This window comes from Artemia franciscana, chromosome 9, assembly GCF_032884065.1.
Source record: "Artemia franciscana chromosome 9, ASM3288406v1, whole genome shotgun sequence".
Taxonomy (NCBI): Eukaryota; Metazoa; Arthropoda; class Branchiopoda; order Anostraca; family Artemiidae; genus Artemia; species Artemia franciscana.
Window position 1 is genome coordinate 14,061,858 of NC_088871.1, and position 16,768 is coordinate 14,078,625.

A 16,768-nucleotide genomic window follows, 5' to 3' on the forward strand; every position below is an offset into this window, starting at 1 on the left:
TTTATGGGTTGAAAAAGGACTAAGAAAAGTTAGTGCCGCAAGGATTTTTGGAAGGACACTAAATTTATAGCGACCCATGACCGGTGAGTCGGGTATAACCTTTAGGTGGCAATGTGGTCTAGTGGTTGAACAATGGCTTATGAAATAGCTAGGAATCAATTATAGGCCAAAACTGATCACACTTGGAATGTCTGTTGATAATGAATTCAGGTTGATATGAGGTAACAAGTTTAGGTTCAAGATTGCTCTAAATGTTATATTTTTCTTTTTGAGTTTCATCCATTCTAATACTACACGGGCAAATATTGAATTTTTATGCATTATTTTGTATAATTATTTTTTAATTATATTCTATGACGTTTAGTGTTAGGCATTTTAACTAGGGCTGGAGGTATGGAACTCCTGATTTTGTAAAGCCTGATCTTTAGGCAACATTTCAAATGCCTTTTTTCTGGATTGGGAGTTTTGAGACCTCTTTTTTTCAAAAAAGAGTGCTTTTTGGCCAAAATTCAATGGCAGGTGGTGTAGCAAAAACAAACGAATGGCGTGCTAATCAGGGAGGTACAGAAGGGGACCAGACTCCACCGAAATCCTATATATCCCTGATATTTTGTTCACATCTTATTCAAATTATCAAATAAGATTCGTCTTTTATTATTTGCCCCCTCCTCCGAAAAAAATCATGTGAACTTGCCTGCTGAAGATCACTTAAAACTTATGACGATTTTAAAATAGTTAGATTCTGGGAGAATTTTCATTAGATGCCCTTCTTCCCTTGCTGACGCAATTTTTAATGGAAACTGTAATCAGGGTTTTGTACCAAAACTGAAGTTAATTTTCTTTATGATTGATCTGTCCGTTGTTTAAGGGTTTTGTTGTACAACAGCGATTGTTTGCATGGTCATTGAGAAATAACAAGTTATTTTATTTTTTCTTAGGAAGCGACAAGTTAGTATTGATTTACTATTATAGTCTTATGTCAAAATTCAAGGATATTATCTCACAGTTCAGCGTATATTTATACCCCCAAGTGAGCTTTCGATACATATCTCCATGAATTATGTTTTTCCTAATAATATGATTTTTTTTTATGATCACGAATTTGTTCAAGTCAACACTGGACATAATAAGTTGTTGCTTGAATGTGTTTATCAACCCAAGTAGCTGATATTATCTTTCATTAGACTGCTTCAAAGTTTATGGTCCCTCAATTTGAAACCCTTGTTGGCAAGCATCTTTGGATTTTATTGGCTCTGTTTTGGAACCTTTTTAAAAAAGTACCAAACAAATTAAAATGAACATGTTGTTGGCCCTGTGGACCTCCTTATTTTTTCATGCCTAAAAATTGCGTTTTTCTAAGGTTTTTTGTTTGGTTGTATCAAAGTTGTGAAGTTTTGAAAGTAGTTCCCCATTTTTGTCTCTTGCCACATTGAACCGTGATAAGTAAACGAATCTGATTAGTTAAATTTAACAACGATTTTCGTCCGTAAATTTAAACGTTAAAAACATGTTGCTTACCAGAAACAACTACACTTTCTTTAGCTGTCTGGTGTCATGTGTTTTTAGCTTACTTTTGCTGATTTTTTGCGCTTTTTTTTTAAATTCGGCGCCCGCCCACTACCAAACATTGGATAACTGTAAACATGAGTCTTTTTCATTAATCATTATCGCGATGTTTTCCAGGGAGATATTTGTGTTTTGAATGGGGGAAAACATTGTTTCGAAGTTTTACTACTCAGGCATCTAAAGAAGATGGTTTCCAGGTCTCGCTTTTTAAGCGACAGATTTGTATCACAATTATATATTTCTCCTCTATTCCGTCACTTATCTTTGTCTTTTCTCATGCTAAGGTGAAAGAAACTAGCGTAAGAAACCGGTTTACAGTGCGTCAATGCATGAACAACTTGAGCTGCAAGTGTATATCATACAAGTGCCGTTTTTTATAAACCCCCCGGAAAATCCCTTTGTAATCCCCCCCACCAAAAAAATTCCTGGATAGGACCCTGTCTATACCTTATGTAGAATCTGTGACTTATTTAAATAAATTTCAGTAACATTTCAAACAAAAATTCTTTTTTTTTACAGAACAAAAGCGATACAGCACAGCCTATGCTTGTGAGGGGACAACGCTTGAACTACGATGTGAGCCAAGCGAAGTAATCAGTTTGGTTCGTGCTAATTACGGACGTTTTTCTATAACTATTTGTAATGAGCACGGTGATACAGATTGGAGTGTGAATTGTATGTCCCATAAATCGCTTCGGGTACTACATTCGAGGTAAATTACTAGCTTTATATAGCTTTTATTAAGCCACCCTTGGTGGGTTGCACAGTCTCCGCCACCTAATACGCTTCTCGAAGCTATACTTTTTCTAACACGCATGGTACTCTCGCCAAGTGAAGTTTACTGACGAAAACTAATCAGCTACCTTTTTTAGAACCAAAGGAAAATATGGGGTAAACCAATCTCGGGTAAAATATCGTTTAAACCGAAAAATGGTTTACCCAGCAGTCGTACAAAGTATGAAATCTCCGTCGTTTTGAAACCAGTATTATCTATTTTAGATCCTTTCCTCTGGCTTTTCTCAGAAGCAAAATGCTTCTAATATTAATGCTTACACGCTTACTTTTCTAATAACTTCTTCGCAATTGTTTTCTTAAGCTCCAGAAATCTGCTTTTTTGCAGTATATTCTCATTCTTTTTGGGAAATAGAAAAGCTATTATTTTTTCTTGGAAGTTAGTAAACATTCTTTCAAAAGGGAATTCTATAAGATACTTTTGTTCCTAATTTGCCTTTAAAATGTTCCAAACACCCACAATAATTGTGTTTTAGAAGGATTCGTAAAGCTGTCAAAACTGCCAGTTAAATTTGAATACAAAATTGTCGCCCCTTTTAGTTATTTCAGGTTCACGATAAAAAAAAAAAAAAAAAAAAAAAAAAAAAATCTTATAAAAAGCTACTATAAGTAACACTATAGTAACATTTTTAATAAAATATATAAGTAACATTTTTTAGTTATATCAATGAGTAATTTTAATTACCGTCAAATTCACATAGGATTATCTCTTCTATGGCTGTTATTTAAGAAAAAATATGGCTGTTGTTTAAGAAAAAAAAATCTATAAAATAATTTAAATGACTGTTTCCGATGTATAGAAAAAATTGCCGGAAAAATCGCCTAGTTGCCTAATAAAGTTGATTTTTTCCTTTCAAAAATGGTTTGAATTAGAATATAAAATCGCCTAACTTGGCAACTAAATTGTTTCGCTATGCTGCTGTTGCTCGTATATGAACCAAGAGTTGTTATCTAGCTCTACGCACTTAGATTTGAGACTATTGAAATATGTACATGGCCCTTGCATTTTTTTTCCAAAAAAAGCTTTTTCCGTCGTCTTCATTTTGTGATTTTGGATATATATCATTGTATGATGATAAAATTAATAATTTAGCTGAACACGTAGTGCTTTAAATAAAACAGAGTGGATGACAAAATTGATTTGGCATAGCTACATTAGAACCTAATTTATTATATTTAGGCTACTTAAAATGTCGAGGTACTTCAAGTTAAAAACTTCATAGCTAAAAATATTTACTGCAAAAATAGAGCCTTCACATTTACCAGTTTCATTGTAAACCGGGTTTTGATCAAATTTCAGGTAATTCATCAAATGAACAGTCCCTCCCCCCCTAAATGGTACCCCTGCAAATTACTTGTCTTATCTTCTTATTGTGAATAGTTACCTCTTGTAATATTTTTAGTGACAAATTGGTTAAAATTTTTAGCTTTGTGTTTTAGTAATTTCATCTGTCATTCTTTTGTCTCAGAAATCCTGTTGCTATGACTGCGCTTGTGCATTAGGGGTAATTTCGTTGTTCTTGGCCTCCGAAGACACAAGACGGTTCAACTAAAGTTTTTTTTTTTTAATACTTCCCTTAAAATCCTGAAGCACCGTTTATTAAATCTGTTGGACCTTCTTTAGTTTTTGTTCTTTTTTTACAGAATGGGAACGTATGCGGGGGAGGGGCTTTGGGGTAGTAACCATAAAATTTTAAAATTGTAACGCTGTTCCGTTTTTTTTTTTTTTTTTTTTTTTTTTTTTTTTTTTTTTTTTTTTTTTTTTTTTAGTTCGGTTTTTTTAGTTCTCCTCTGAGATTGATTCTCAGAGGTATCAATCTGAGATTGATACCTGCTACCTTCCAGTGCATACACCATACTTAACAGATAATTTACAATAAAATTGCGCAAAACTATTTCTTTTTAAGAGGATATATTTCCGAGAAATATTTAATAGTATTTAGCAAGAACGTATCCAGGTTTTTTTTGGGGGGAGGGGACTCAGAAAAACCATTAAAAATGCATCAAAATTTGTTTAGATTCATTTGTGTTATGCTTTTTCGTGTCGAAACATTTTTTTGGGGGGGGGGGGGTTTTGGGTCAAACCGTCTACTCCCCTGGATACTGCCTTAGTATTTAGACTGATTGTACTTTATAGTGTGTAACTATTTGTTAGATATTAAAATGTTGCCTCATTTTCCTCGATACGGGTTCATGCTTATAGTTGTCCATCTTACTATATACTGTGTCTCTCTCAGCGTGGTCTTCATAGTTCTATTTTTGTAGTTAGTGCTTGGAAAAATACATGCTGAATGATAGAGTAGCCAAAGAATACGGCAAATTAATGTATTTATTTTTAAGTGTTATTAATATTAATATCAACCATACTCAAATACAACTGACAAATTAGGATAAACTTTTTTGATTTTTAGATATGCAGCCCCTATGCTTCGCATGACTTATTGCATGATCTTCTGGTTCTGTAAATGGAAGCATGTTTACCTTAATTGTTTTCCTTAAAATAAACTTTTGCGATAAAAAACACCAATAATTGTAAATTTTGCTGTATCTGACACAGGCACTTACGAGTTAAAAGGGGGCCTCATTCTTGTACCTGCGATTTTTTCTCGATTCTTATATTTTTTACGTAATTCGCCTGTGTTTTTTTGCGTCGTAATCTATTCCCCTCCCGGAGATAAATTGCATGGGCATGCCTAACCCTATAATGCGAAAAATCACATAAATTTAACCTTTCAAAAGTTTTCCAACTTTGCGAAATTATAAAAATGTAGTCCTCCGTGGGTTGAAATGATATTATTCGTAGGGAGACAAATCTCTTTGAAAGGGTTCTCCAACTAGGTGTACTTAATTTCGAATCAGGAGATAAACTGGGCGGCAGCGCTTAGTGCCGCAAACCCCAACGCCACCGCAAAACGTCTGATCGGGGGTTTTAAATTAAGTGATTTCATCTTGTGTGTATCATCATGTCTGTATCATGTGTATTTAATTGGAAAATCAATTTTAGACGTTCTTGCAACATCTTGGGGGACTTATTGTCCAATTTGTTTGCCTCATATTTAAAACGTTTTTGTTATGTGTAGGTTTGAATCAGAGGCGGTTTTAAGGGGGGCAGAGGGTGCACCTGCCCTGGGTGCAAAAATTTTAGGGGCGCAAAATATCAAATGAATAATCTAACTCCGATAATTATTTTGTAATTTTCGAAATTTTATTTTATCAAAATAAAGTAGAGGGCGCAGTTAATAAATGAAAATATTAATAATTCATTGAGTAATTATTAAATTGAAAATGATTAAAAAAATAGATATTATTAGTTGAAATAATGAATAATAGTTAAATAATTTAAATAATAAAATGAAAACATTGAAAAATAAATTATTCGCTAATCACTAAATTAAAAATATTTTTTTACTAAATGAAAATTTTGTTAAATTTTGGCCCAATTTTTTTATTATAGATAGGGGTGGGTTCTAGCCAAGGTTATTCCCCGAGCGCAAGAGGCCAGAACCGCCACTGGTTTGAATGTATTAATAAACAAGGAAATACTTCATAAAGCAAATAACTACTTTATTTACGTTTCATCTTTTATTCTATGCAGGATTCTATTTCTGGCATTGTCAGAAATAATAGGCTCACCTTCGAGCAAAATTTTTGTACTTTTAAGGAACTAAATGTTATTTTTTTGTTTTAAAATTATTTAGTTCAATTATTTTAAGACTTCAGTGTTTGTCTTTTTGTGCACTGACAAATACCGAGTCTTTCGGTATTTGCCGAGTCTTTCGGTAAACCTCCATATCGGAGGTTTTTAGGCTAAGAATAAGCATGAATATGGAACCGTTATTATTTTTTTTTAAGTGCTCCTTGCTCATTTTCTTGATTTCCTCTGTCAAGTAACAAACTGCAAAGAATCTCAGAACTGTTCAAATAGCCTAACTAGGATGAGTTATACTTTTCCTTCAGATTTGATTAATGAGCATCCTAATAGATATTATAGTCATTAAGTACTTATTTCTTAAATGGAAAACAAAACAGTTAGACGTAGTCTCAGCACATTAAAAGAAATTTCTTCTTTTTCTTTCGCCACGAAACACCCCTAAATCCTATAATTATAAAAACGGTTGTTAGAGAAGAAAAATTAAATGACACCTAATAGTTATAAAGTACAACTTTAGTACCATTTATCAAGGGGCATTTACATATCCATGTTTGGGTTGTTTTGGCCATTCATTAAAGTCCCTTTTTTGCCGACACATATATAATTGGAAGTTATTTCACATGAATTATTTTTCTCTTCTAAATATACTTTAGATTTATTTAAATTGATACCGTTAAAAACAATAGAACTGACACTTTGTCTTGGCTTGGCTGTTTTTTTCTTTTTTTGTTTTTCTTTACTTTTGAATTCTACCTGTGAATCTCGATGATATGTGGTACGGAACGGGGCAAAGTCATATCCACGATTTTGGTTCGGGGAGGTGGGTGTACAAAGAAAACTTTACAAAATGCGTCAATAATTGGTTTATACGCTTTTTTGGTACTTATTTACGAGTATCGCCCAAGTTTTATCTACAGTAATATAGTTTTAAGATCTTGAATCGGATTCAGCATACAAATAAGAAAGCTGATGTTCTAATTTTGTATCTTTTATTAGTTGAAAAATATTTGTATTAAATCTTCCCTCTGATTGGTCGACTTTCGAAATACTGAAGAAGTCCAACCCTCTAAATTTTCCCTGGGATCCCTACTTTATTTCGAGCCCCGCTGCAGGATTATTCGATGCTGCAGCCCTGTTAAGTTTTGTTTTTGATGGAAACTGTTACCGTAGTGTGATTTGGGCTTTAGCCTTATTGTTTATTTTTAAAGAAGTCATACAAGTCCACAATCAGTTTATTTTTGACTGCCAGAAAACAAGTGAAATTTTTGTAGAGTCAGAGGTCGGAGCGTCCAAAAAAGTTCAACTTTCAGTTGCAGCTCACAAGATTTTCATGCTTTTTCTTTTTTTCGTTAGAATTTTCTAGAAGAAAGGGTTATTGAGCCAATTTTGAGAGGGAAATTCCGCTCAACGGTGCTTAGGTACGTGCCTAGTTACATCTCGTCTGGCACGGTTTTCTGAGTTTGGTTATCCTTGACCACCCAGTTAAAAAAAAAGTTCCTCGGGACAGGAGGATCAATCGGGGGGGGGGGATGTTTGTTCCTGTAGATTTGTTTTTAACCCTTGATTTTAAAAATTCTGGTATTTTCGTGGAAAATTTGATAAAAACAACACACTTGTCCCCTTAGATTTTGAAAAAATTGTTATTCCCCGTCCGCCCACATTTTTGTTAGTTGAAGGCACTGCCTAAGAACGAATTATTGAAGAAAAATCGTTTTAGCGTCGCCTAACAATCCTGTAGACCCAAAACGATCAGAGAATGTCGACCATCTCAGTTCATGCACATTTGCAAAGGGAGACACATTTAGCGATCTTGAAACGAAACCAATTTTTTGATGATTATTCCGCATTTGCCAATAGTTTTGACTCAATTCGACTTTTTCAAGTCGTTTTGAGGAATTTCGGCTTCCTTAAAATTTACTGTCCCGAAATAAATATATGGTGTGCCTCTATTTAGTAAAAATATAGCTTTTATTTGTTTTAACCCATAGGGAGACTTGGCTAAATGCATCAATTTGGTTGGCAACTAAATATCGTATGCAATTCTTATTTCCCTTTTGACTTGATTTAATACTGTTAGCGAAAAATTAATAATCTTTATTTTTTCATGTTGACTAGTCATTCTTTGAATTATCTTTTTTATTTGGCTCTTCATAGGTCAGTTTTAGTCATTGCTTTTCCTATGATAAAAGGTTGAGCTTCACATAAAATTTGTCAGCCCCCTCGGTACTTGTTAAAAATATGGAACACACCCAAGAAATGAAGTTAGGTTAATCCTAATGAAATATAACCTTCATATAACCTTTAGTTTATATAATAATATAATTTGGGCTGTATTGAACGTTAGGAGGAGGAGGGGGGATAAAGTGTTTTCACAGTGCCACTAATCTAACCCTCCCCCCTTCTAATGTGCAAATATATAAACCAAAGTATACTAGTCCAATACATTGTATCCACGTCTTTGTTGCTATGAAACCAGTTTTCTTAGATCTAACCTAAGCGTAGTTCTTGAATATGTTCCGTATAATTAAGAAGTACCGCCTTCGTTTTTGTTTTGTCCTTTTCTCTCCTATTCTGTATTTAGCAGTACCTTTATTTTTGAAACACTTTAATTTAAAAAAAAATTCCACAAGGCAAGTTTTTCATAGAAAAGTAAAGAGCCCCACGGATTGTCAGTTAAATTGACATATAGCCTACTGACATTTCTTCGTTAAAGTTTTGGTAGTTTTTCATTTATGAAAGTAAGAAAGGTGAAAACATTTCAAGCGTATTTTGTTTTCAGTTCTCGCTCAATTGGTTCTTGCTTTTTAGGCAAGGTAGAAATGAAAAAGCAAGATGTTGGAAAATCAGGGTAAAATAACTCTTCGTGTTTGAAGGATAATTCATCGTCCAATTTATTATTTACATAGAAACATTATATCGAAAATTAATGAACATACACATTTGAGAAGAAAAATCCACTCCAGAAAAAAAAAATTATTTGCCATTTCTGCACACACGGAGGTGGTCCCTGAAACTGTTCTGGAATTTATCCAATTTCCCTTGAAAGTTTTGAAAATGTGTGGCCTAATATTTTCTTTTTATTTCCTATATTTGACCCTCCCTCCAGTACCCAATTCTGATCCTCTTAAGAGCCTCCTTTAATCTTCCTGATATATGATACTAGCTACTGTATATATATAGTTACCTGGAGTGCCATAAAAAAGTGAGCTAGCTATAAGTAAATAGTAAATTCACGAAGACTAAAGTATTTTCGATTGAATGTTTAAGAGCTCGATAAAATAACACGGTAAAATTTCATTTATTTAGTTTGAAAGATTCAAAATGTCTGTTCAATATATTTTTTTAGGGTGTCTAAAAACTTAATGCAATGTTAGTATTGTATATAATACTAATATCCATTAATGCCAAAATATTGGTAGTCTAAGCAGTGAATGTATCCCAGTAGTACCCAAAGCTTGTTCTCATTATTTACTTTATAATATATTATTGTGCATGGTTATGATTTTAATTAGCTGCTCGCTTTGTTTTTTTGAGTTTTCCTTTTTTAACGTTGCAGATGTGGGTCAGTGTCGAACTGTAGCATGCCCGTATCGAGTGACGTTTTCGGCGACGATCCTTGTCCAGGAACGTACAAATACGTCGAGGTTCAATATCAGTGCTCTGCTGGTTAGTTTCTGTTTATTTTCATCACTGCTTCTCTTTTACCAAATGCATTTTTGCTGGCACTATTGACTATTTAATTTAAGCAAAGAAATCCAAATTTTGTAATCTTTAATTTTTTTTTAGATCCATATTTTCTTTTTAGCTTTATATCTGGATATCAAAAAATAGTTTTATTTAATTATTTTAAACTCTTTACCCGTTATTTAATATTTGGTGTTTAAATGATTATTCAAAATATTAAAATATACATAATATTATTCCAGTTTAAAATGTTTCAAATTTCCCATTAAGGGTGTCTCACAAGTCATGACTGGGATAGTCCCTCATAAGTTCATTATGCAGATTCACCACGAAAGCACAAAAATCAAAATTTCATCGTCTGAAATGTAACCGTTTTATAAGCCATAATTTTGCCTCTGGTCTAACTAGGATCATCTTCTGGTTTTACCTAGTTACTTAGAGAATTTGCCTTTCCAAGAAAAAAGAGATGTAGCTAAGGCTTTTGGCGCCCGGGAACAATTTTGGCTTCCCCCCTCCCATCCGCTGTCACTACCACAATCAGGTGCCCCCTCAGAGACAATACTGGGAGACAACCCCCTCCCCCTCGCTACGTTACTACAGAAAAAATAATTTCATATAATACTTAATATACTGTTAGAAAATAAATTGTCGGCAGAAAGAAATATGGCCTTTTCTTAGTTAGGAATATTCGTTATAAGATTTTACGGAAAAATTATCTTTGATGTCCAGAATCTATGTTTTATGCTAATGATAATTCCTATTTTGAATTTCTTTGCTTAACTATTGTGCGAAAGACCAGTATTTTATAGCTATGCATTTTTCGCAACCGGTACGTGGTAAGTTTTTTTTTCGAGTTTGCTCCAACCGTAGAGTTCAAAAGCATCCTCCATGTCGCTGAAATATTTGAAAGGATTCATAACTTTTAAAAAATGTCTGGCAACGTTTGATAAAAGTTTGAGGTACTTACAATGCTGGTCTTTGATTGTATTTATTCATTAGGCTAAAAAACAAGGTCATTATAGTTTATCCTTTGACCTTAGGTGTGGCCAACAGACGAATTGTACTATTTTAGCTTCAAGTTCAACATTTGGTGATGCCTGTCCCGGAACTTTGAAATATTTAGAAGTTCAATATCAATGCGTGTCAGGTAATAAAATTGCATGTCATATTCTTCTAATTCTTCTGCGACTCCCTAGGAATTTAGCCTGTTTTTCATCTTCTTCGAGTAAATGCTCAAAAACATACTTAAGTGAACATACAAGAACATACAGTGAACAATAAATGTTTAATAAATTCAGGTTACAATATTCAAACTCATCAATGCGTTTTGTTTTTCGATATTGTTTAACATTTGCGTTACGATGTTGAGTATTCAACTAATTGTTCAGATAACTCTCTTTAAATTGTGTAAATTTAGGATTTTTTTTTTTTTTTTGAAAACAATAACCCCCGTTAACCACAAGGTCGCCCTAATCACTGCATAATAAATTAAATTTAGAATATTGAAACTCAAAAATGTACATCAGTTGGTGTAATTGAAAATTGAGTTTAGAATCACTTTAATCTTTTGAATATATTTTATGGAAATTATTTAATGTTTGTGTTTTTGGACGTATTTTCTTAAGGGAGGTAAAATATTAAATTTTCTAGGGTTCAACATCGATAGATAGACGTTTCCTCAAAACTTGCGATCTTCATGCTTAGAGATTTAGTACCTAAACAACTGTGAATTGACGGAGTTTTAGAATGGTACTTTTATGCCATTTTCTTCGAAAGGGTTTTTTAGTCATACCAAATTCTCTTTTGTCAAAAATTGAGATAAAGAATCTTAATTAAATTGTTTCGAGGAGAATCTGGCCGCGTCTATACAAAATAACTGTGTTGTCGGTTTGATTTAATAAAAAAAAATCATTAGAAGGAAAAAACTCCCAGGTATTTAGCGTTTGTTTGTGTTCTTGAGTATAGAATGTGCCTTTAAGGGCTATTTGGTATGGACTAAGTCAAATCACTTTTCAAAAAAATATTGGTTTTCGATAGCAGAAGAGTTTTTTTTTTAATTAATAAAACTGGTCTTTATTCTTAGGTAACATTGTTGTTAACGTATAATATTACGGTCCAGACAACTGATGTGATATTAAAAGCTAATAAAATGAACTTGATCAGATTGGTTTTAAATCAGGCCTATAATCAACTCCGTGGATATTGTTCCTCCGGTACTCATCCATTGTATAAGCCACCTATAAATCTGTACAGTTAGTTTACCCTTTTTGAAGTTGGACAATGCAAGGATTCACAATCTGTAAAGCTAGATGGCTCTAGGAACCCCTCCTTCCCGCTATATTCTTGGGTAGTAGGGTTGACATTTTTAACTCTTTCTAACCGTAACCGGACAATAATCTGGGCACCTGCTGGGTTACATCTCGTTAAAGTGAGAATTATGCAAGTATTTATAACATGCGTAAGTGGAGGGTCCCAGGGCTCGAGCACAGTCCTCCCCCGGGTTGGCTCCTCTCCTCCCCGGCACCAGTGCGTCCATGAATATAGAAAGTGTATATCTGTCCTGTATGAGCACACTCACGGGTTCATCATTCAAAGAATGTAAATACAGTCCATACTACCAACATAAAAAAATATTTCTTAATATACGAGAGTTGGTTTTATTTGCTTGTTTCACTGTCTAATAAAAAAAGTTCCTGTTTTAAATTTTTTCGTTTCTATATCCAGAATACTGTGTTGAGATTTATTGTCATTTATTGCAGCTTAATTCAAATGACAATAACGGAATGGGTTCATGTTAGTGGCGACACTTCATGAAAATGTAGGGGGGGGGGTAAATGTATTTTTCCAAATACCAAAGGTACAAGTTTGGCTTTTTTTTTCAGTCTTCCAAATGAAAAGATTAAACATGCATTTTCAATGAAAATACCCGAAAAAGATATTTTTCAAAATTTAGAGGGCAGGGGTGAAAAATGTACAGGGAAAAATCCCCCCCCCCCCCAATTGACACTCCTGGCTCGTGTCTTGCCTGATTTTCACCACTTGTACAGAATATACATCCCTGCTTGGTTTTAATTTCAAAATAGGATACTATACGATGTAGTACTATCTTGATACGAGGGAGTGCTTACTCTTTGTCATCTGGTTTACATTTAGAAGTGTCTCTCGTTCTGCCATGCGTGACACTTTTTTCACCATGTAGGATACACATCGCTACGACACCACTTGTATTTATGCTAACATGTATCTGGTTATTGATACTCTTCTCAAAACAAATTAGAACCATTCCTTCATTAGAACAAAAAGTTATGCCACATTCAACAATAACATAAGTTTACTTAGAAAACTCAATAATGAATAATAAAAAAAATTAAATAATAAGGTTGTTAAAGTTGGCTTGCAGGAGATTCTACTAAAGTATTCATGTGTCGGAAATTCAAACTTCCTTGAATAGTAGTTACTTTTTGATTAAGTACTATAACTAGAACGCCTTTGGAAAAGTTTCCTAATTTTTATTTTTCTCTTCAAGTATCCACCCATAAATATCCTTTGAAGCGACAATTAAAAGTCATGGAGAAATAATTCAGTTATGTTCTGACATAGTGGAGGATCAATTTATTCTTTCAATGGCGTATATAAAGTAGAGAAGAGGAGGTTTGCCATCCCGACAGTTTTATTTTTGGCTCCACTTTCTCATCGATGCATTATTATTCTATCTATTTAATTAATGCGACAAAACTTCAAGTTATCTTAAGTTTTTACTTTCTGGAATTTGGGAGGTATGAATTCTCCCAAGTTTTGGGTCTAAGAATAGTTGCAGTTTTACAAATGGATATTAAACTATGCATTTTTTTGTCACGTTTTTTTAAAGAAAACATATTTTTAAATGCAATATACAAACGTAGATACAAATTACAGAAAAAGTATTTTCAAATTTTACTTGACAGTTTTATCACCTACCTTTCAATCAATATTTTCATTAAGACGCACTAATTTTTTGTTGAAACTCTAAATTGCTGCCTTCTTGAAAATGTTCATAATTGAGTGCTTATTCAGGAAAAGTTTTAGAAAAAAAATGGGAAAACTTCCCCTCTTCAAAACATTTTTCGGCACGGCTGGCCCTACCCAGCCTCGTGTCCCTCCCAATAAATCAACTTCCTTTCAAACTTTCAGATTTGTCAGTCGAATAAAGTTCGAATATTAAACCACGAGCTGTATACCTAAGAGCTGTCGTTCTCAAAACTTATTTAGACACTGTACCCATTTTTACCCATAAAACATTTAGGTGCCCCTTTTCAGGTACCGGTACTAAGAGCTAAAACATAAATAAAATTGCCAGCCCTAGAGTTAAAGGGTTGTTTTATTTTTTTGTTGACCGGCTGTGTACCACCCAAAAATTTTGAGTACCCCCAAGAGGTACGCGTACCACAGCTTGAAAACCACTGCCTTAGAGAGAGGATCAGGTTTTTCCTGGGGTGTGTGTTCAAACATGGAAAATTAGATTTCATTTAATTTTATTTAAGTGATTCCTTCTGACTATTCCTAAGGTGGGGGGTTCTTTAGATCTGTCTCAGGGTGGAGAGCTTCTGAGACAAGTACAAAAGGGGCTGTCCTTCCTTATTTACCTGTGTATATGTATGATTTCTATATTTTTTCTCCGATTTTCATTGCCGTAATCCTTAACCAGTGTGATGTTTTGCACACACTTTTGCAATCAGCAATTTAGAGAATCTCAGAGAAGCTGCAATGAGAAAATGGAAATGATAAAAGAATCCAAGCAACCCGCCAAAAATTCCTTTTGAATAGGGATTGTAAGCTGACACCATTCAGGGCGAAAAGGAATCTTGTTTCTTGTGAAATAAAACGGTAATTTTAGCCTTTTCCTGCCCTTATAAAATGTCATTTTCATCATGATTAAAATAAATTTATTTCATTGACTTTTAACCGGCGATGAGTTATTACCGAACAAGCGGATTATTTCGCTAATGATTGTTATTATGGATTATTATTTATTACTTTTATGTCATTTTTAATGAAGCTTTTTTGTGGTTTTAATTTGGCTTCATCGAGTTATATGACTATGGTTTTATGCATATAATTTTTTATGGCTTGTTTTTTGTACCTTTGCAAGACTTAATACTAGTTTTTATCTTTTCTGTAATATCTTTTCTTAACTTTTTGCCACGAAGGAAATTAACTAGGAAGATAGTTTGAAATAATTTTTTTTTCATTGGCTAATTTTTTGACATTTCCTTTGTATTCCTTAAAATTCGGGGGAAACAAATGTTTGTCAAATACTGGTGTCTTTAAATCACCTCCTTATGAATTTAACTCTAAGTAGCCTATATCCGGTCACAGTGAACTTGTATCTAAAAGAATACAATGATAACTGTTTTAACCTTGCTTCTGATATGATTTTGTCTGTGTGAACGACCTTTTTTGTTAATTTCTTATTTCTGTCGTTTTTATCGTAATTTGAATTTTTATCCTACTTTCTCATTTTGCCGAGGGCAGCTATTAGATATATAACTATACAGCCACCGTATTTACAAGACCGTATTTAGGGAGGGAGTTGACCGGGTTTGAATCCCCCTTACACCCGAAAATTTGTGCCAGACTCATAAAAATATGGCAAAACGCATATAAACAGTTTTAATGTGTTATGTAAAGGTCTTGTTGTACCCCACTTCCCCCTAAACAAAAATAGCCCCTTCCGAACAAAAATCCTCGATACGGTTTTGTATACAGATATTAGATATTAGATACATATTGAAATATTTTGCTATTTTCTTCTGCAAATCACTGTCTTTACAATTTCCTCATTGCATTATCTTAATTATTTTTTTTATGAGTTGAATTATTTACGTTATGTAAAATTAAAATTTAAATACTTAAAAAAACTTTTCGGTTATCTTTGAATGCTTCGAATGTTTTCCTTTTAAAATTATGCATTTTTTTTCGTTTTTATATAAGTTTCTAGTGTGTTAAGTTTTACAGTTTAAAGCGAATACAAAAAGTACTTAATCTCCTGCGATTCATCATTTTCATCAAATAGTTGCATAAAGAGAAGTGGGAGAACAAAAGTTGAAAGCTTGTGCTTTGGAATTGAGGACTTTACTTGTGAGGTAACTTTGATCTCTCGGCTGATGTATTTCTCAGTGTGAAATACCGAGATCTAGATTTTAAATGAAGGGCGAACTTTTGATTAAGTGAAATAAGCAGAGGGAGAGAGAAATGTCTTAATTTCTTCATGAAGCATGGGATATCTCTAACGAACTATTGAATATGTGAAAGTTTTAATTGATCTAAGTTTTATTTCTTTTTTATTTTTGATGTCCAAGTAAGTTCCGATTTTTGTCTATACTGCATTGATATATTGTCACACTGCAGGCTTATTCTTAATGTCATACTAATAAAAAAAAAAAACATTTTTTTTTAGCAAGACCAAAAAACCGTTTTGAAGGCTGATGCTTCTTCGATAGAGCATACGTCTTAGTTAATATTTAGATTAGTGTTTATCTACTTATTCATCCTTGTGGAACCCTTACAAGTTACTAGTTTCTAGGAACCCGTACGTAACAGATACCTTACTTTTCCTACTGGTTTTTCGGAACCCCGCTTGAGAATTCGGGTATATTTTAATACTTGAGTCTGAATTTGGTTGATTAGGATTTGTAATTATGTTAACTATTTCCTTGTTTTAAATCAAGGCAATCAAAAATGAAAATAAACAATAACTTTTGTCCTTGGAATCAAAAATAGGACATTTATGACTTTTCTAAAAAATGGCGAGTTGCACATGTAACCGCCTGATACAACTGAAACAATATCATTATTATGACAGCCCCAGGTTGAGAGGTGTATGTCCTGAATTATAGAAAATAATAACAAAATAATAACAAATATTCTTATCAAGCTTTATTCGGAGTTAACTTTATACAAATTTATAGACATTCTTTGTATCAAAGACTTCGGAGCTTTTTTGTTTATTCTTACGCTTCCAACTATTTTTGTAAGTTTGTCTTAACATGAAGCCACTTAAGACCAGCCCACTGTCAACTATTTCTCAAATTTTTT

General features: G+C 33.3%; 1 protein-coding gene across 3 annotated transcripts in view; it reads left to right on the top strand.

Moving 5' to 3' along the window:
* LOC136031034 (latrophilin Cirl-like) overlaps positions 1-16,768 on the top strand; it is a 139,306-nt gene that overhangs the window by 50,933 nt on the left and 71,605 nt on the right. For 2 of the 3 annotated variants that reach the window (XM_065710223.1, XM_065710225.1), the window contains exons 3-4: positions 2,086-2,278; positions 9,567-9,676. In XM_065710223.1, the coding sequence (XP_065566295.1) occupies positions 2,086-2,278; positions 9,567-9,676 (303 nt within the window). Of the gene's footprint in view, positions 1-2,085; positions 2,279-9,566; positions 9,677-10,734; positions 10,842-16,768 lie in introns of all 3 variants that reach the window. The other variant, XM_065710224.1, reaches the window with a different exon arrangement.